General features: G+C 42.8%; 3 protein-coding genes and 1 non-coding gene across 5 annotated transcripts; all 4 read left to right on the top strand.

The window, feature by feature from the left end:
* The first annotated feature begins 757 nt into the window (after window positions 1-757).
* On the top strand, window positions 758-2,834 carry limd1b (LIM domains containing 1b). The gene is made up of 7 exons (XM_085148197.1): window positions 758-979; window positions 1,087-1,188; window positions 1,274-1,341; window positions 1,444-1,506; window positions 2,159-2,289; window positions 2,438-2,489; window positions 2,592-2,834. Exons 1-7 carry the CDS (start codon window positions 946-948, stop codon window positions 2,673-2,675), a joined length of 534 nt encoding a protein of 177 aa, XP_085004323.1. The 5' UTR covers window positions 758-945; the 3' UTR covers window positions 2,676-2,834.
* A 9-nt stretch (window positions 2,835-2,843) lies between these two features.
* nrm (nurim) lies at window positions 2,844-6,311 on the top strand. Its single transcript, XM_085148194.1, has 4 exons — window positions 2,844-3,038; window positions 3,677-3,870; window positions 3,985-4,161; window positions 5,242-6,311. Exons 1-4 carry the CDS (start codon window positions 2,888-2,890, stop codon window positions 5,560-5,562), a joined length of 843 nt encoding a protein of 280 aa, XP_085004320.1. The 5' UTR covers window positions 2,844-2,887; the 3' UTR covers window positions 5,563-6,311.
* Window positions 3,262-3,334, top strand: trnak-cuu (transfer RNA lysine (anticodon CUU)). Its single transcript has one exon. It is a non-coding gene; the product is annotated as a tRNA-Lys (tRNA).
* Window positions 6,312-6,920: 609 nt separating the features above from the next.
* On the top strand, window positions 6,921-17,289 carry ppp1r18 (protein phosphatase 1, regulatory subunit 18). Of its 2 annotated transcripts, none has more exons than XM_085148187.1 (4): window positions 6,921-7,118; window positions 7,536-11,534; window positions 14,119-14,337; window positions 16,368-17,289. In XM_085148187.1, the coding sequence occupies exons 2-4, from the start codon at window positions 7,596-7,598 to the stop codon at window positions 16,419-16,421; spliced, it is 4,212 nt and encodes a 1,403-aa protein (XP_085004313.1). In that variant the 5' UTR covers window positions 6,921-7,118; window positions 7,536-7,595; the 3' UTR covers window positions 16,422-17,289. The 2 variants fall into 2 exon arrangements, with proteins under 2 accessions (XP_085004313.1, XP_085004312.1); XM_085148186.1 differs by having other exon boundaries at window positions 6,921-7,257.
* The last annotated feature ends 1,901 nt before the right edge of the window (window positions 17,290-19,190 follow it).

The raw sequence follows: 19,190 nt of genomic DNA, 5'->3' as shown, positions 1-19,190 counted from the left end.
TGTCTTCCTTTTATATCTTGTATTCCCCTTGCTATAAGAGCTGTGTAGCACCGAAATCTTCTCATCCATGGGATAATAAAGGTTTATTCTATTCTATTCTATTCTATTCTATTCTATTCTATCAAAATCTTATCCAAGTAAAAGTGGAGATTTTTTAACCAGCAGGTTTAAAGTAAAAGGAGTTCCTGTGAGTGTTAAAATATAATAATAATAATTATAATTATCAATAAGACTGATGGACATTTTGCCTACCCTCACATCCTACAATAACACCAACTCTTTGCATGTCCTCCTTCACTCCTTATTTTACATCCATTATCCAGTATTCACACATTGTTAGTATGAATGGCTGTTTTTATCATGTAGCTGACTGTAGTTTTTGCCGTATAAAAACGGAGGAGTCAGATGTTTAAACCAGCGTCCTCACAATATGAGTGCTGTGGTAGGCTGAATGTGCTGCAGGTTCTTTTTCACCTTCAGGCTCCTTCCTCTACAGCTCTGACACATTTCATCTCTTAGCTTACCCAAGAATACAGTTTTTAAATAGAGAGCTGCTTAGAGCTGAAAGTTCTCACAGTAGCTGCAACAGAAAAACCCCAAAAACCTAAAAAAACAGCACTTATTCTTTTCCTAAAATGTACTCCACCATTAGACACTTTTAAAAACATTAAACAGCTACTTAAATACTGTATAAGTACAAAATCAAAGTACTTTTACTCCTTTATTTGTGTTTTCTTTCACACAAAACTACTTTCTGTCTAAAGTTTCTCAGCCGCCTCGGAGGAGTCATTTCTTAAGATTTTGCGCTTCAGAGAGCAAAGACAGAGAGCAAATTCTCATAAACCCAACAAGCAGCTCCTCTTACAGCTGTCTGCACTGCACATAAAATTAGACCTCCAGACAGCCGTGCTGCAGACTCAGAGCAGTGGGCAAACTGGTGCTGAGATGAATCCCAGTTACGGTGACAGTGTTTACTTTGGTAAGAATGGAAAAGACTTAATATTCACCTTTTTTTGGTGGATTAGCCTTGATTTTATTATTCAGGTGTGCTGCCAGTTGTTCCATTTATTCTTCATGTTTATTCAGGAACTTGTACGAGATGCAATCAAGCTGTCTACAGAGCAGGTCAAGCATGTCAGGCGATGGGACGTTTATTCCACAGCGCGTGCTTCATCTGCAGCGTTTGCAGTGAGCTCTCCTCGTGTGAATGCTTCTCTGATAGTACAGTGTGATGTATAACGGTCTACATATTTAAGCTTTTGCATGTTTTCAGGTAAAACGCTCAGTGGCAAGCCTTTCTACACAGTGTCAGGGATGATATATTGTGAGGATGACTTTTTGGTAAGTATGTTCTTTTAATAGGTTGAAAAATGACAGATTAACTTTATTGCCTAATTTATTTGGGTGGTGGTGTTTTACTGGTACTCGTGGTATTTTCTACAGTTCTCTGGAGTTCATCCATCCCCTGAAGTGTGTAACAGCTGTGGCTTTTTAATCACAGATGTGGTAACTATTAATTTATTTACTTAAACAGTACTGTGAAAAAGCATTTCCCCCCTTCCTGATCTTAGGTTTTCTTTCTATATTTGTCACGCACACATGTTTCAGATCATCAAATACATTTTAATATTAGAAAACGATACCCCAAATAAATATGCAGTTTTTAAATTACCTTTTCATTTATTAACGGATTAAAAGTTGTTCAACCTTGCCTGCCCTACATTTGACAACATTTATTTGGGAAAACTAAGTTCATTAAATTTTTTTACACTCAGGCCCGATTACTGCCCGACCTGCTGAATCAAGAAATCATCTGTCTGAGAAAGTGGAGAAAGAAAAGCCCTGAAATGCAACATATCATGTCACGATCTAAAGAAACAGCTGATGAACAAAGTCACTGACATCTATCAGTCTGTAAAGGGTTACAAAGCCATTTCAAAGGCATCTGGCATAAAACTAACACAGCATTTCATAGAAATGTTTTACTCAGGTTATCTTTGTCTAATATTAGAATTTGTTTGATGATCTGAAACATGTAAATGTGAAAAATGTGCAAAGAAAACTAAGAAACCAGGAAGGGGTCAAATACTTTTTCTCGGCACTGTGAGTATATGTGTGGTGTCACATGCAAGAAACTGACATTACATTGGATGATCAGATCCTGCAGGCTCGTGGGAAACCCTACCACCCATCCTGCTTTCGCTGTGTCGTCTGCAGACAAAACCTGGAGGATCAGCCTTTCGCTGTCGACTCACACCGCAGGATCTACTGTGTCAGTGACTACCACAGGTGGGTGTTTTATGTAGCAACAATAGTCCTTTTCAAGAGCAAAGGGGGAAACCCTGCCAGACAGGCTGAACAGGAGAAAACTCACACCTTTGTTGACTTCATGTTTTAACCTCTGTGAAGTTTCACTGAAACTTCTTCACGGTTTCAGGGTCCAGGCTCCCCGCTGTGCTGCCTGCAGGTTGCCGATACTCCCAACAGAAGTGAGCTTCACAGAAATTATGCAAAATATTTGATCATTCAATTCACAGCAAATTATTTCACAAAGAAGCACTCTGAGTGCTTTGTTATCTCTTTTTTTTCAGGGATCCACAGAGTCTATTCGAGTGACATCCTGTGACGGAAACTACCATGTAGAGTGCTACAGGCCTGGTGTTAACCTCATTTAACGAAGACAGATTCTGTGATACTTAATAAGATACCCTAATAAAGTCATTCACTCCTGCTATTTGTTTCTCCTTAGTTTTGTGTGTGGATCTGTCTCCTCTGATGCACCTCCACCTGTAGGCAGCATTCACCGCACATTAGCACCTCCTTGTGTCTAAATCGGGTACTACAACCACCTCCCATCTCCCGGAACTGTTCGCGATAAGCACTGATAATGGCGTCAGTCACGGTACGTGGCTTGGCTCTCTGCACTACGTCTTTGCTAAACTTTGCGTTTGTTTTCATATCCGGTGCAGATCTCATTCGGTTTGTCTCGTTTCGAGCCATTTATCATAACATCACGGGGGAGACGACACTCTGTCGAGGTAAGTTCCCGTAAGCGGCAGGCGGCCAGGAGCGATTACCAAACACTGGTGGAGGCGATATCTGTAAAACCTTTAAATACCTCATACACTTTTTGGCTATGGAAAAAATTACTGTAAAGGGTTATATAAATATAATTTAACGTATATTAAATTCATATACGTCATATAGTTCAAGTTCTCCATATATGCTATAAATTCCACTGGGCGGCTGTTTAGAATCAGCGCCCGGCTAGCTCAGTCGGTAGAGCATGAGACTCTTAATCTCAGGGTCGTGGGTTCGAGCCCCACGTTGGGCGGTGAGATTTTTTTTTTCTTATGTTTTTTTAGGGCTGTTTTTATTATTAGGGCTATTTTATTCCGTTTACTAAAACGAAAATGATCATTACGGGCTTAAAAGCATAATTTGCTTATCGCCAATATCAAATATCGAACCAAATGGCGAGTGTTTGAAAGCTGATTTCGGGTGAGCAGAAATGCTGGGTTTGTTAATTAGATTAATTAGCTGTTCGTGGTAACGTTCGATTTTCTGTTTTGTTTTTTGTGGCATTTTCAATGAGCGCTTATTAACAGTAATTATGTTATTAGGATTGCCGTCAATTTTAAAGTGACGTTTTTTCCTCTGACTTCCCACGTCTAAGACTCCATACCATGGTCGGTGGCCCTGCGGGACAGCTCTGTTCTGAGGGCTCTTGCTGTGGATCTGGGGCTCCTGGCCCTCTTCATCGTGCAGCACAGCCTGCTGGCCTGGCTGCCTGTCAAACAAGCCCTGCAGTCAGTGCTGGGGCCCCTCAACAGGACGGCATACTGCTTCACCACAGCACTCGCCCTCCAGGTACAGCAGCGCCCTTTCTCTGAGTGTTTACTGTCACATAGAAGCATAACTTACTCTTCCCTTAGTGTTAATCACATCTTTCAGTGTGCATCATTGCTCTGTTTCCTGTGTTAGATCTTGATGCGTTGCTGGCAGCCTGTGACTAACGCCCCCTGCCTGTGGTCAGTGCGTCAGGCACCCTGGAGTGTCTGGTTCCCCCTGCTCTGCTTCTCGCTGCACTTCCTCTGTTGGGCCATCATCTGCAGCATCCTCATGATCTTTGATTACCCAGAACTACTGGGCATCAAGCAGGTAGGGAGCAAAAGCAAATGCACATGTTTGTGCTTTCAGGTGCTGGAAAATCAGAGGTTGCTCAACTAAAAAAAAATCTATGATAACAGTTTGCTTTATTTTAAAAAGTGGTTGTTGATTACTGCTTGGTTAGTTGGTGTTCCTTAAAAGAATTAATTAACACCACTTTAAAATATCGTGCTGTTAAACAACAACAAGCAAATGGATATTTACTGCACATATGCTCCCTGGCCATTTCATTAGGTACAGCTTTTCAACTGGTCAATAACAAAAATATCTAATCAGCCAATCACATGGCAGCAGCTCAGTGCATGTAGGCATGTAGACATGAGCAGCTGACCTGCTGAAGTTCAAACTGAGCATCACATGGGGAGGAATTTCAAGGTTTTAATTTTCAGCACCCATCAGTATGAATCACAACCCTAATCAGAGTTTTCACTGTTGTGGCTGAGCAGGACTGAAAGATTTTACTGCAGTGAGAAGTGAACCTCCGTCCCCAAATGTAAAGGCTCTCCTCCAGTAAAGCGGTGCTAGTGTGGTGCCAGTGTTGCCTTGGTGCACACATTTTGACAATTTTGAGAACCAGCTTTTAAGAAGTGTCGCTAGGAGAATTTAGGGTTATTTTACATGGAAATGTTGATCTATCTGTGGGCTGCATCTGCTAGTTATCAGTGAATGTTTTCAGTTAGCCTCTTGAATACCTTGACACATAGCTGTGCGTCCAATCAAGTTGTTTTGAAAGAATTATGATGATAATAGCGTAACCTAGTCCCTCCTCAATGGGTGGACCAGTCTCAGTTAATCATTCATACAGCGGTTATTAACATCTATATGTTTCACCTGTTTCACCTGTCACCTGGTGCTCTGGGCCTAACTCCGTATTTAATGACTCTGACCCTTTCCACCACCATCTTATACTGTAATTACATTTTAATGAAATGCCCTTTTAATAAATCAATAGAGATTACAATACTGACCCAAGTAATCTGCATTACTTAGATCAGTAACTTCGGTGCTCCCGGAGGAGAGCGTGTGTTGGGCATGAATAAACTTCATTTACTGACTAACCTCCTCCCTCAGGTGTATTACGACTGTCTCGGATTGGGGGACCCCTTCTCTCACAAGTCGCCCCGTGCCCAGCGCCTCCTGTCCCACCTGCGCCACCCGGTGTGCCTGGAGCTGGGTGTGGTGCTGTGGCTCCTGCCGGCCTTATCCCTGGACAGGCTCCTGCTGGCGGGGGCTCTGTCGGCCTACCTGGCTCTGGCGCACTCTCTGGACAAACAGGATTTAGCCTACCTGTGCGTGCAGCTCAACAGTAAGATGCAGCTCTTTGCGGAGCCACACGAAGGCAGCGCCAACGCCACGCCCAACGAGGACACTGACGACCACAAGAAGAAGTGAAGCAGAGGTCGTCCCAGTGCTTTGATCTGAATCTGTCATAAATAATGTTTTAAAACTGACTACAAAAGAGTTTCTGTAAGCCTCTTGAGCCTGATGTCGGCTGATTTTGTAATTTCAAATGTATTTTATTACAGTTTATGCCATCGTGTGAAAACACAGCCGCCCCCCCTGCTCGTACAGAGGTGTCCGTTTTCTTAAAACTACTAATTTTGATACAATTAGGTTGAAACATTTTTATACTGAATATTTTTTAATACATGAAATTGTTTTACTGTATAGTCTTACTGGCTGTTACAGTGCCCAAGACAAGTACATTAACACTGTGTTTCTCTGGAAGCTAATTTCAGGTTTATCTTTCCTTTGAAAAACGATGTTTCACTGAGATTTTACACTGGTAAAAGCTTTTTTCTTTTTCTGCTTTGTGACAGAACAAAGTGACAATGTTTCTGCTACAATGAATGTATCTCCTTCAACGCTTTTCCTCAACGATGAGATCAAACCGATTGTTTAAAGACGTGAAGTTGAACGTATCGAACAAACTACTTTTAACGTTTATCATGCTTGATAAATACGGTATTATCAAGGCAGCCAGTATTAGTATTAGTGGATTCTCAGAGTACTGTAATGTCTCATTTGGTATGTTTTTACACTAATGTTTTCCCCATGTGTGCCTTACTGTAATTACAGTGACAGCTTTCAGTATTTTTAAAAACATGTTAAATAAAAGTGGAAAGTTCACTTGTCCTGGTAAATTGTGTCTTTTTTTAGGTTTATTTTTTATTTTTATGAGTCATGTTTTAAGAGTTTAAGGAGCAGATGTTTGATTTAAATAGTTGTTTATTGTTTTTTATTTAATTTTAAAGCTGATATATCACAGGTGAACTACAGCTTTAATAACCGAGCCAGGAGATGTTTTTTTGTTGTTGTTGTTGTTTTAATTTTACAGGGTATAGATCGATATATATGCTCACTGGCCAACTTATTGGGTACACCTGAGGGATTTTTGTAATTAGGGGAAAGTTTCATATCCATCTAAACGCTCTCGTGTTTATGAATATGAATAAACATGAATAACATTTTTGACTGCATGTTTTCTACATCAGAGACGCTAGAAAATAAAAATGCGAATAATCAGCAATGAAGATATTCCGGCAGTTTGGGGTACACACCTCTGTCAGTGGAGCTGATCGTGTTTGATCTGCTTCAATCAAGTCCCGCTGCAGCTCTGCATGCTGACACCACATCCCGTTTCACCGCCCTCCACCTCCACCGCTTTACCAATTAACCCTGCGGGACGCGGGGGTGAGCAAAGGCGGGGGAGGGCTGGTTGGTGGCCGGGCAGACGGCTGTGTGCTTTAAACGCCTTTTCTTAGGTCCGACAATATGGTGTGTGCCACTAAACTCTCCAGAGGGAATTGAATGTAATTATCGGATTAGAGCGCTGCAGCTCTCGAGCTGGAAATATTTACAACGGCACGGAGGACGGAGGTTTTTCTGCTCTGATGTCCACTCAGGTCCCGATATCGCTTGACTGGGTCACTGATTATTTTTAAAAGGTGGGTTTTGACAGGACAGATTAATCTGTTCTTTACAGGCAAAGGAGGTTTTCCATGGTGGAGTAGAGCGCTTTACGCACAAGTGGAGATGTAAAGTCGGGGTGGATGCAGTGATATTTTTGCCAAAACAAGAGTTTGGGTGAGTTATATTCAAAATTTTCATTAAATATGTTACAACTGAGGTTATGCATTATGTGCTGCGAGTTAATTCGATTACATGTGTTCTTTTATTATCCTTTAACATGAACAGATAAATAGACTGCACTGTCAAATGTGTGCTTTAATGCCTACTTGGCTGTAAATAAAACCTGCTAACATGTTACCATGATGTGTAGTTGTTCCTCGGGTTTATGTGGCAAAACTTCCATTTTTGAATGTTTATTAGAAAGAAAATTGATAATATTTTATTCTTTGCAGTGGATTCCCAGAGGCTCTGAAGAGGAACCGTTTTATCCAAAAGTGGGCACCTTTTCTGTTATGTCTGTTTCCTCTCTGCCAGAATGGAAACAACTCCTTCTGGAGAAAAAGAGGAGAGAAGAGGAGGAGCGAGAGAGGAGGGGAAAAGAGGAGGAGGAGAAGTTTGCCAGCATGCCAGCATGGAAGCGAGGGATCATCCAGAGAAGGAAGGCGAAGCAGGAGTATGTGGGTGACAGGGAGAAGGAGAGAGAAGGCTGTCTGCTGCAGGTGGATGTCAGATCTCCTTCTGATGGTCTGAGTGACACAGACAGCTTCGTAACAGTGAATTTGGGAAGCGAACTGTCGCTCAGTCCAGATCCAGGCCAGTGGCTGGATGCAGATCCCAAACCAGTGAGCCAGGTGTCTGTAGAAACAATAGTTCCAGTCCATGAAAATCCATTTATTCTCACGCAGAGTGCATGGAGGAAGAGCAGGGATGGAGAAACAGGGAATGAGCCAGAAGTTACGGAGAGAGATAAATTAAGCCCCAGGAGTCAAGATGGGGAGCTGGAGAGAGGACGAGATATTGAGCTGAAAAAAGAGAGGTTTAGGGACTTGAGTGAGGGGAGGGAAAAAGACAGGAGCAGGGATAGGAGTCAAGGAAGAGAAAGAGAGAATAGCAGGGAGGGGTGTGAAAAGGAAAAAAGCCAGCTGAAGGAGTTGGTTAAGGATGCAGTCAGGGAGCAGGAATTTCTTAAAGTTAGAAAAGACACAGAGGAAAAAGAAACCCCTTCACCCACTTCTTCGCTTTCCCCTCTTGTTCCGTGTCTTCGGACCATCAGAGCTGACAATATCATCATCATCGAGCAGGACAGGAAGGGCAGCAATGAGAGAAAGGGTAGATGGAGGGAGGCAGAGCGGGAGAAGCTCGAGGAGGACCAGCCGGGGAAGAAAGGGGTGAAGATGGACCTAAGGGAGATTCTGGCTGGAGGAGGGAGTGTCACTGAGATCCGAGCCTCTGAAGTTCTTATTATAAAGCCCTCAACCTGCCCTGAAGACAGGAGTGCAGGGGGGAAAGGGAGAGAGGATGGGGAGATGAAGGGCAGCATGGATGCAAGAAGGGAGAGCATAGGTAGGGAGCTGAGAACAGATGTGTCCTGGCTGAGAGAGAAAGAGAAGGAGAAACCACGGGGCCAGGCAACAGTTATTAATAAAGACAGCAGAAAGGACAGCTTGGATGATAATGTTTTTGTGGAGAGAGGAGGGAGGGTCAGTCAGCTGCTGAGTAAATTCGGAGAGCACCCCAAGCCTCCATCCCGATCCAAAAGCTCCGATAATTTCCTTGAGCCAGGGAGGAGAAAATACTCAGGAGATCAGGATGAGCAGCAGTCCGAGGAGAGGAATGCAGATGGAACGAATACGCTGCTAAAAGGTGTCCCAAAACGCTCGTTTAGCTTCTCCGATCGAGTCATCTGCGCTAAGGAGAATGGGATAGGTGACGAAGGGTTTTACGAAAGAAAAATTCGCGAGAGGATTCACTCAGAGAGCGTGGCGCCATGGGTAGATGTAGCTGCCTTAAGGAGGGAAACCACAGCGAAGATGGGGTGTGCACGACTTCTAGAGAGAGACAGATTTGGAAAGCACAGAGTAAAAACCGAAGACTTTGGTATACAGCTTAAGAAAGTCGAGTTTGTTGACAGGAGGGCCGCGGAGAAGGTCGGCGATGCAGACGGGGATGTGGGGTTCACGGTGGCCTCAGTTAAAAACACGGAGGGAATATCATTTGCTAGGAGAGTGCCGATTAGGCAGGATGGGAAAGCAAGAGCTGACAGGGAGGTGAAGCGACCGGCAGGTGAGAGTTTAGAAAGGCAGGTGAATGTAGACAAAGATTCAGAGGGAGGGAGAGAGATTGAGGTGAAAGTTTGTGAGAAAACAGATTCTCAAAGAGAAGATGGACTAGAGAGCTCACCTGAAACAAGCAACGTTGATGCTGAGAGTCACTGCAGACATGATTCGGCTTTTACTGAGTGCTCCAGTTTAGGCTCTACAATACCAGACAGGGCCCTCCATAAAGGTGCAGACTGGAGACTATCCCCACATACTGAGGATCTAATAAGTAAAATAGAAAAAATCGGAGACACAACCTTTTATAGCAACAAAGAGAGCAAAGAGGAGGTGCAAGCAGCAGGATCAGAAAACCTCAGTCATGATTCGACCCCCAGATCTCCGAAAAGGAGCGCACTCACCGGGAACCCTCCAGGCCCTGTGGAGATTCAGATTCCCAGGACTGTGTTTTATGTTGCAGAAGAAGTGGTGGAGAAAATAAAGCCCGGGTGTCAACGCAGCGAGGGGCAAGACTGTCATGGAGGTCGACAGGTCGAGAGGAGGGATAGCTGGAGGATTGGGAAGCCCTTAAGCCGCATAGAGTCTCTGCGAGAGAAAATCAGACAGAGAGAGCTGGAGAAACAGCGACAGGGTGAAGGGAGTGAAGCTGCAGAGATTAGTGATACTCAGACAGCGGGGGACAGGTACGAGGAGAGGGGAACTGAAATAGAAAAACAGTGGGAAGCTACAGCACACGTGCAGAAGAGGCCGGCCGAAACAGAGCAGGGACAGGAAGAAGCAGCGGCGCAGACATCCGCGGCTGCGTTTGACGTCACGCAGGAAGTCAGTGTGTTGAAAACCTGCCCTCAGCTTCCTGTTTCTGTCCTACTGTCACAAACTGTCAGAGGAGAGGAAGTGATAAGCGAGTGTACCGCCAGGGCCTCCGAAGCTACCTCCGAAGCCCTCCAGATATCTGAGGATGAGGACGACCCAGTGAAACATGTAGAAGAGCCGCAAAGGCGCGACAGGGGCCGAAACGCAAGCACAGAAGAAGAACAGGAGGAGGAGGAAGCAAAGGAGCTCTCTGAGGAGGAGGTAGAGGAATACACATCACCTCTCGATTCTACACAATCTCTCTCTCCTTCGCCGCCTCTTCCCAACTCTCTCGCAGCCATGAGTCGGATCTACAACTTGGAAACCGTGGGTTCGAGGTCGGGCTTGTATTTGAGGGACAGGACAGTAGACATCTCATCGTCCGTGCACCTTGTTAAAGTGAAGCCAATCATATCGAACTCACAGCAGGGGGACAACAAAGCATTTACAGGCGATGACATTAGTGGGGTTCAGACAATACAGCAGCAGATTGAGCAGTTTCAGCTGAAAGAGCAGGAAGCGCAAAACTCTTCGTCAAATACCTCCCTGAAGGACAGAGAGACGAAGGGGCAACAAAGAGTGTTAAAGCAACAGAGAAAGGACGATTTTCGGACCCAGCAGATAAAGGACGACCTCAAAGCACATCAGATAAAGGACGATGTTAAAACCCAGGAGAAGGATCAGGAAACTCCAGACCTCAACCCCAAAGTGTCTCCTCATCACGCTTGTTCTCCCACACCTCAGGCCAAACAAACTATCACAGTCACCCCCTCATATCTCAGGACCCAATCCCCAGACAACTCCCTGAAAGCCACAGATTGTGCCCCGACCCCGGCTTCTTCCCCAAGCTCGCCATCTCCTGCCCAGTCTCCGAGTGTGTCTCCGTCACCCACCCAGACACCTGTGCTCTTTTCTATCAGGAGTGCCTCCGGGGGCCAAGTGAAGCGAGGCGCCACCATCACAATCACACCAAAAAGGGCAACGGGATCCGCAGCACGGCCCTCGGCGTCCACATCAACCCCAGCGAAGACCCCACACCAGCAGCAGCAGACTCAGACGGTGTCAACCCCCGCAAAGACACCACCACAGCAGCAGCAGGGCCAGACAGTGTCAACCCCCGCAAAGACACCACCACAGCAGCAGCAGGGCCAGGCAGTGTCAACCTCCGCGAAGACAACACCACAGCAGCAGACCCAGACAGCCCCCGCTGTGACTGAGCCGGGGAAGAAGAAGTATCCAACTGTGGAGGAAATTGAGGTGATCGGTGGATATCAGAACCTGGAGAAGTCGTGTTTGGTCAAGAATAGAGGGACCCCAAAAAAGGTGAGTGGAAACTGTGTTTTTACTTTGTTACTTTGTTTTAACATGTCCCCACATGCTTTCTAAAGTTGATCAGACATACACCAACGTTTATCACCTGCTGTCACCTGCACGATGGGCCTCGCCATCAAGCCTTTTCACCGAGAACATCCCTTTCCACTGAGTACAGTTGCAGAGACTGACCTAAGCTGGTTAAGGCTTTATCAAGCACGACATCTTGATTCTTAGCCATGAAGTCCTCAAGTGATCTCCTTTGCCATTTGCTTGTGCGGTCTCGTGCTGTGCAGATTTTTGACTTTCATCCTGTGATAACGGTTTCTACATATCACACTTTACACACTTAAGTAAAATTGTATTTGGGTGATTTATTATCATCAAAAAGAAGCATGCAAGCCCACAGATGGATAAAGGAAAGTGCTTGATGATTGGTGTTAACTGGACTCACTGAAATGCTTCATAGTCATCTGCAGAGACGGTTGACAGTAATGTTGCAGGCTTCACTGGAGAGAAAAAAAGCTAAATAGGAAGCCGCAGTGACAGACATCCTCTCTCTCTTTTTTTTTTGCATTTTCTCTACCTACATAACATGACCTTTTATCTCTGTGAATACATGCGATACCACACCTGCGTCCACAGTGGACCTGTAAATTAATTTTCCTGGAGTTCATGTTAAATGTTCTGTTTCCTCTTTTTAACTTCTGTGAATCCGAGCAGGAGGGGGAAGGCAGAAAATTTTTTTTTTTTTTCACCATCCTGTAATGATAAATCTGGCTGTATTAACAGTTTTCACTGCCTATTAGAAGAATGTGATTGGTGGAAACCCCCTTCAGTCTGCTTCCTCGTTCCCTTGTACCAGTTCAGTTGTTTCTGTTGAGTCAGCTTCTCACACAAATCTCCCTTTGTGTTTTCTTGTCTGTTTCCTAGCAGGGGTTTGGTAGTTAGACCAGAGTCTTGGCAGACAGTTTTTGACCACGCTGCCCTCCCACTGTATACGGCTGACAGCAGGCCGCCAACTACGAGCTCAATGTGCGTGAGATGGGAAATAAAGCGAAGCAGGGTTTTGCAGACAGATCAAAGGGCGGCTCACTGATAGAGAAGTCGCAAGGAAGGAAAACTGACATTTTTGACAGTCATACTGAGAGGATTAAAGTCTTGTTATTTGGTCTGATAGAAACTCCCTGTCACGCTGCATGTTTTTGCTCACTTCCTCTTTTAAGACTTCCTCCAAGCACGACAAAGAGCCCGACACAGGGAAGTGACGCGGTGCCCATTTTTAAATTGCCAAATGCGACTCTGATGCTCATCTGTTGCATTACCGGACCACCTGTAACCTAAAGCATGAAAATGAAAGTTCCCAAATAGCATTACTGTGGCCTTTAATTAGATAAATAATCATGCATACTCTGCATGCATCTCTATAATAAGTCGTGTAATCCCTGCCTGCATGTATAAGCACCACCCTCCTTAGCCTCTGTGAGTGATGACCACTGAGTGATTCTCTGACCACCTGTCGCTCTCACGTTGATGCCCTACAGACAGTTTGCCATCAGGCTTCCTTCCCTTCCCCCCTCCAAGCCACGCCTCATGTCACAGGGCAAGAGGCTCATCTGCTATCTCATCTAAGTTGTCTTTTCATATGTGTACTTTTTTTTGTTTTCTAGCATAAAATATGTCCAGAAGTGGTAGATATCCTTCTTTATGCTGCTAAGATGTGGCCTTAAACATGGCTGTCACATGTTATCAAATGGAGCAGTGCACTTTTGAGAATCTGAAGTCAAGTATTACTTGATAAACTTTCTTCTTTATGGCTCTTTTTCTTGCTCTTTTCCCATCCCTGTGTCGCCGGGTGCTGCTGCTGTCCCGCTGCGCCTGGGTTAATCGGGTTCAGGGAGGAAGGATTAGCCTACTGTGCCTCAGCATGCCAGCTTCTCTAACCCAGAGCTGTTTTGTGCTCCGTCCACATTTAGTGCAAAGCCGTTATTGTGCACATCACGTCTGCGCTTCTGGGTGTGTTTGCTGCACGTTCAGGCTTCAGAGCCGAGATGCTGTCGTTATAAAACGTGCTGTGTGAGGATGCGCGGGCGTTTTACACCACACTGGCCTTCGAATAAACAAACTCAAACACCCGTCAGGCCAGGCGGGGACCTTGTTCTCCTTTTCAGCAGTTTAAGAGAAGTGGCAAACCAAAACTTCAGTTTCAGCTTCTTAGGCTGAATATGCATCAGAATTAGTTATCAATGAGTGCACGAAGGGTTCAGCCAGTAAGTCCTTCTACAGACGGTGTATTTCTGCTGTGTTAAGCCCCGTGCTGTCACTTAAAATTAAACTGACAGCATCCAAACCTCGCTGACACTGAAACCTTCTCCAGGTCTGCAGTGTGTTTACATGACGAACAAACAGCTTGCTAAGGAACACCAACATTTTCCCTGTAAAAATTCCACTTTTACTGCAGCATTACTGCAAATCTGTAATGTGAAGGTTTTTGCTACAATACTATATTTTTTAACAAGCATGTAAAAACGTAAATATTAGCTTAAATGTAATTCATCAAAAGCATAACCACGCCTTTCTGTATTCACTTTTGCAGGGGAAGGTGTGTTTTAACGAGATCAAGCTGGAGCAGGTGTGTGAGTACCCATCGGAGGCCCTCATGCAGTTCTTCAATCCCCACTCTCAGGACCTGGGGAGTGCGGAGAGGCTGCAGGATGAGGAGGTGCAGGAGGAGCAGGGTGATGGGGAGGGGGGAGCGGTCGTGGTGAAGAATACGAGGAGTACGGGAACTGCAACGGGACCGCGTGTAATAGATGTGAGTCACTTACCCCCACGGCTCAGAAAACATAACGTTTAGTGAGGTCTTTTTCGGCCTTACTGACACCCTGATAAACTCTGTGGGTTTGGATTTCATGAAGGATAACATGCCGAATTTTGGTTTATGGTCAGAAGAAGGCTGAGTGCCTCAAGCTTGAGCTTGTCTTATAACTCGCGAATCCCAAACCAACAATGTATTGATCCTAACAAGAAAGCCTGACATTATGCTTCTTCATTGTTTACCACTGACATAAAATTTATGTTTCCTCAGTAGGAAAAGAACGGGCACTGTAGTTTTTCTAAGAGACTCCAAATGTGTACAAATTCACAAATAAAAATACTTGCGTGCTAAAAACCACAGTGCCCAGCTTTTTAGGAAATTTCTGAAGGAAAAGTGGTGACTAAATGTCTCTTCAGTAATGTAAAGATGTCTTTATATGAGTGGGAAACCAGATGCTCATTTGTTAATGCTTTGTCAGTCACATGTTGTTACCCAGGAGCGTACCCCAGAACCTCCTTTCTGACTCATAAAATGACCAAAAATGCTAAAATGAACTTAAAGTTTTAAAGCCCATGAACTCATCAGAAAAGTTTTTACTGAGACCACAGGTGATGGTCCCTTCTGTAGCATCAGTTTGTTCAGAGCCATAACAAGATTAGTTATTGTAGGGTGACCAACCGTCCTCTTTTCACTGGACATGTCCCCTTTTCATGTTCTGTCCCGTGCATCCGGGGGGGATTTTCGAGATTGATGAAAATGTCCGGGTTTTCCTATATTCAGACAGAGGACCCGTGTGTGACGTCATCCCCGAACTGCTGCTTTGTGAGCGCTTGATCTGCGCTCACAGACGGGACAGACAGCACGCAGCTATGCGCCTAATGATGTTTAAAAGATCCCAAAGCGCAAGTGCATCTTTTCAGACAAACTGCAAAAAAAATTTCCCTCATACCAACCCAGTACTGGTAATTTTTCTTATACAGATGAGGCGTTATTTCTGTACCATTATTTAATTCCAGAGGCTTTTAAGTTATTTTTTTGCACTTGACTTGCAAAAGCCTATATGACATATTTTATTTTGACAATTCATTAACCACACAGAAAAGGCATCGTTTAAATATGTTAAATATATTTCTTTAAGCAAGTTCTTTATGACTGAGCCAAGTGTCCTCCTTTTTGGAAATCAAAATATGGTCACCCTAAGTTATTGTTTTATTAAAATAACATACATACACATTCCTTGCAATATTGTTCGTCCATGTTTGGTGAATTACTACCCTTAGCATTTTGTCGCCAATATTTACATAATATTATTAAATAAGATTTACTGAAGGGGCAAAAAGGCTTTTCAAGTTAGCTAGCTGCTAGCTTTGCTGCTAAGGGGAGAGTGACGTTAAAAATTTACATTTCTAAACATTCAATAAATGCTGGCAGGTCATTCTTCTGTACTGGAGACATGTATATTTCTCCTGTCACTGTTGTGGATTTTACATAATTTCCCTAGAGTTATTGAAAAATGTTTCTAGGAGTTATTGTGCAAACTAGCAGTTAGCACACTAGCTGCTAGTCAGCACATCTGTTAGCTTGGTTGCTAACCTAGCAGTATATCATTTTTGTTTAGTTTTTAAAAAAAAAAGAAAAAAAAAAAAGAACTGTCTGCAAGGGTAGTTAGTCCAACAGAAGAGGAGGTTAAATGAAGGTTAGAAAATATAGGAAATAAAAATATACCTTAACTGTACAAACTGACCAAATTTGAATATCTTGTAAACAGCAGCTGGTTGGAAATGAGGGCAAGCTTGGTAAAATGAAACTTTTGCAAATAAAAATGACAAAGAAATGGTTAAGATTTTTAAATTCAATGCTACTGTAAATACTAGAGAGCAAATGGAAAGGTAAAATTGCATTTATGGCTCTCACAAAGCTATAAATGTTACCTTTGGTGAATGGGAATACCTCAAAATACAAACTAAAATGACATAAAGATCCTAGATTCACCATATTTACCTTCCATCTCCGTCTCTATTTTTCAGATGAGTCTTGCCCTCGATAGAAGCCAGTCACCTTCGCCAAAATTACCCATCTGATGAGGTCACCACCATTTTATTGAACAATATTGTTGTTTTTTGGTCTGTTGATCATTTTTTAATTGTGTTTGTTAATACTTGTGGTGTTTTGTTTTCTCTAGTATCAGGATGAATAAGGGACCAAATAAAGGTGCATAATTGTGTTTACTTCACGGATAAAGTCACCTAGTTTATTTTCAGGGAAACTGAGGGAAAGTGACATGAATGTAGTAGCACGTAACCCCTCAGCGGTGCACTGCTGGGTGATGAAGGATCACTTGTCTATGCAATATAATGAAACAGATAAGAGTTATATTTTTTAGGTAATATATATATATGATAGTTTCTTTTATGTTAATGTCCTTCTTAATTTAAGTCAGCACTGCCTCATCACAGAAAAAGAACTCTTGATGTTTGTATCATCTGACTTCATGTGCCTGCTGGAATTGCCCATACAGATGATCTGAAGATCTGTTAATGTGTTTTGCTTGAAGCCTTTCAGAAAACGCTCCTCTCAGCAGGTGTTATGTGTTGCATGAACGGGTTTTGGTGCAATGTGTGAGGTGATGAAAGTTTTAATTGTTTTTAAATTGGAGTTAAATGGAATTTTATTGTTGCATGAACAACCGCTGTGCAAAAAAAAGGTTTTGTATTGTTATTTTTCTCGGGTGGAGGTGGAGACTGAGAGGAAGTCCCTGAGAGGACAAAGACCAAACTGAAACTTCATATTACAGCTGATATCTGACTTTCAGCTGTGCACCATTTATAATCTTGTTATCTTTTGTAATTGAGCGTTTTGATTGGTAAAAGGAGTTGCAAATTCTGTGATTCTGTGATTGAAGAACCTGACTTCAAAAGAAAAAAAACTAATAAACATTACTGAAAAGCGTGTTGGCTCCTCTTTTTTTGTCTGGATACAGACTTTTTTCTGCTTTTCCGTGTCCAATCGGAGTGGTTCCCCTCAAAATGTTCTCAGGAAATCAATTACAATATCGCCTACATAAATACACAAGTTAATAAAAATATAGTATTAAGCATTTTGCTCAGTAAATAATCTCCTCTGTTTCACTTTAGCTATGCTGGAGTTTCCAGTTGTATCACATGAGCTTGATAACAAATTTCACACTTTTCTCAATGTTGTAATTTCATTTTCATTTGCATTACACTCACTCGCTCCTTTGGTGTTAGTACTAGTGCCAGCACCTAGTTAGACCTCCTTTTTGCCTTTAGGACTGCCTTAATTCTTTCACTCAGTTGAGTTTGCACATCAGTGATGAGCTTTATGATATGGTCAGTAGATGGATACACTGTGGTCATAAAGGGACGGACATGGTTAGGAATAATGCTCAGGTAGACTGTGGTGTTTACATGATTCTCACGGTATCAAAGAACACAGAGTTGACCAAGAAAATATACTCCACACTATTGCACCACCACCAACACCACCATCACCAATCAGCTGTTAACACAAGTAACACATTTTTATGTAGCCCACTATTTGACACATGTTTCATATATTAAACTCAATCAATTTGGTTTATTTTATTTTAGAACTGACTCCTTTGATACTATTTTGGTGCAGTTATTAGTCTACTCATTTTACTTGCTGGATTCAGTACAGTTTCTAATATCTGGAAACGTTTTCTTTTCTTTTTATTAGTTTCAATGTTTTTTTCTTTTGGTCTTTTTAGTTATTATAATATGGAATATGGTATTTGTCATCGTTGTGGCCCCTGGGTCTTGAACCCAGGGCTTTGAGTTTGCTGTCAGTTCATTATTTCTTCTGGAATTTGAGAAGTAATTTAAGTTCATTGTTTTCTGTTAATAGTGTTTGTATTTCCTGCCGATATCTTCTGATGCCTGGTATCGGTTCCCTATTTGTTTTGTTTTTTTGTGCCTGTAGTCCTTTGTTTGCTTATGACTTTTGGTTTATTTGCTCTCTTTTGGTGTTCCTACTCTGTTCTGTGGTTGTCTCTGTATCTCTGTGGTAATTTTACATGTGAGTCTGTCATCTTTTTAGTTACATCCTGTCTTAGATTGCTGGTCTTTCGTATCGAGTTTAACATTCTTTGTCTTGTCATCTCTTATTTGTTCCCTTCTTTAGTGTCCCAGGCTTGTCTGCATTTGTCCTTTGCCTTCCCAGTTCCCAGTTCGAGTCCACCTGTTCTTTCCTATGTTAAGTTAACTTTTGTTACTCGTTCAGTTGTGTTTTCCTGTTTTATTGTGCTAACTGTTGTTTTCTGTGGTTTGGGTTGTATTTACTTCCCCTGGCTCATTATGTCTATAGTTTCCAGCCGTGGATCCCACCCGTTGCCTCTCCCATAGTTATTCTGTGAGCACACATTTCAATTCCCTTATGGCTTCTTGAATTATGATTCCTTGCTCTAGCGTTTTTAGGGTTTGAAATCTTTTTGGATTCTTTGAGTTCTGCGCAAACACACGATTAACTGCCTTGCAGACACATTGTTCTCAATAAACTACAGCTGAGATTATTTTAGTTACCTAAAAAGAATAAAGAATCCTAAACAAGGAGTGAAATCAGCAGTCTGTTGGGCAAAATGAAAACTAACCAAAAGGATTTTGTGAGCTCAAAAACTAAAGTAAAATTTAAAACACTTATGGAAAATGTCTTTCACTTTGGTCAAATTTGTTATTACATTTAGGTCATGGCGCTTTTTATTGGATGTTTACATCAATGTGAGTCAACCACCGTCAGAGTGTAGCTGTTTATAATGTAATACCTTTTCTGAACTTTTGAAAAGTGCACCCCTGAATAATATCCTCCGAAAT

Source organism: Neolamprologus multifasciatus, chromosome 22, assembly GCF_963576455.1.
Source record: "Neolamprologus multifasciatus chromosome 22, fNeoMul1.2, whole genome shotgun sequence".
In the NCBI taxonomy this organism is placed as follows: Eukaryota; Metazoa; Chordata; class Actinopteri; order Cichliformes; family Cichlidae; genus Neolamprologus; species Neolamprologus multifasciatus.
The sequence above is the reverse complement of the archived record's forward strand: the minus strand, read 5'-3'. Positions and strand labels throughout refer to the sequence as shown.

Coding starts and splice junctions, on each gene's coding strand:
- limd1b (XM_085148197.1), top strand. CDS start 946: ATGAATCCCAGTTACGGTGACAGTGTTTACTTTG. Junction 1,189..1,273: donor CTTCATCTGCAGCGTTTGCA/GTGAGCTCTCCT, acceptor GCATGTTTTCAG/GTAAAACGCTCAGTGGCAAG. Junction 1,507..2,158: donor GCTTTTTAATCACAGATGTG/GTAACTATTAAT, acceptor TTGGATGATCAG/ATCCTGCAGGCTCGTGGGAA.
- nrm (XM_085148194.1), top strand. CDS start 2,888: ATGGCGTCAGTCACGGTACGTGGCTTGGCTCTCTGCACTACGTCTTTG. Junction 3,039..3,676: donor GGAGACGACACTCTGTCGAG/GTAAGTTCCCGT, acceptor CCCACGTCTAAG/ACTCCATACCATGGTCGGTG. Junction 3,871..3,984: donor CCACAGCACTCGCCCTCCAG/GTACAGCAGCGC, acceptor TTCCTGTGTTAG/ATCTTGATGCGTTGCTGGCA.
- ppp1r18 (XM_085148187.1), top strand. CDS start 7,596: ATGTCTGTTTCCTCTCTGCCAGAATGGAAACAACTCCTTCTGGAGAAA. Junction 11,535..14,118: donor ATAGAGGGACCCCAAAAAAG/GTGAGTGGAAAC, acceptor TCACTTTTGCAG/GGGAAGGTGTGTTTTAACGA. Junction 14,338..16,367: donor CGGGACCGCGTGTAATAGAT/GTGAGTCACTTA, acceptor TCTATTTTTCAG/ATGAGTCTTGCCCTCGATAG.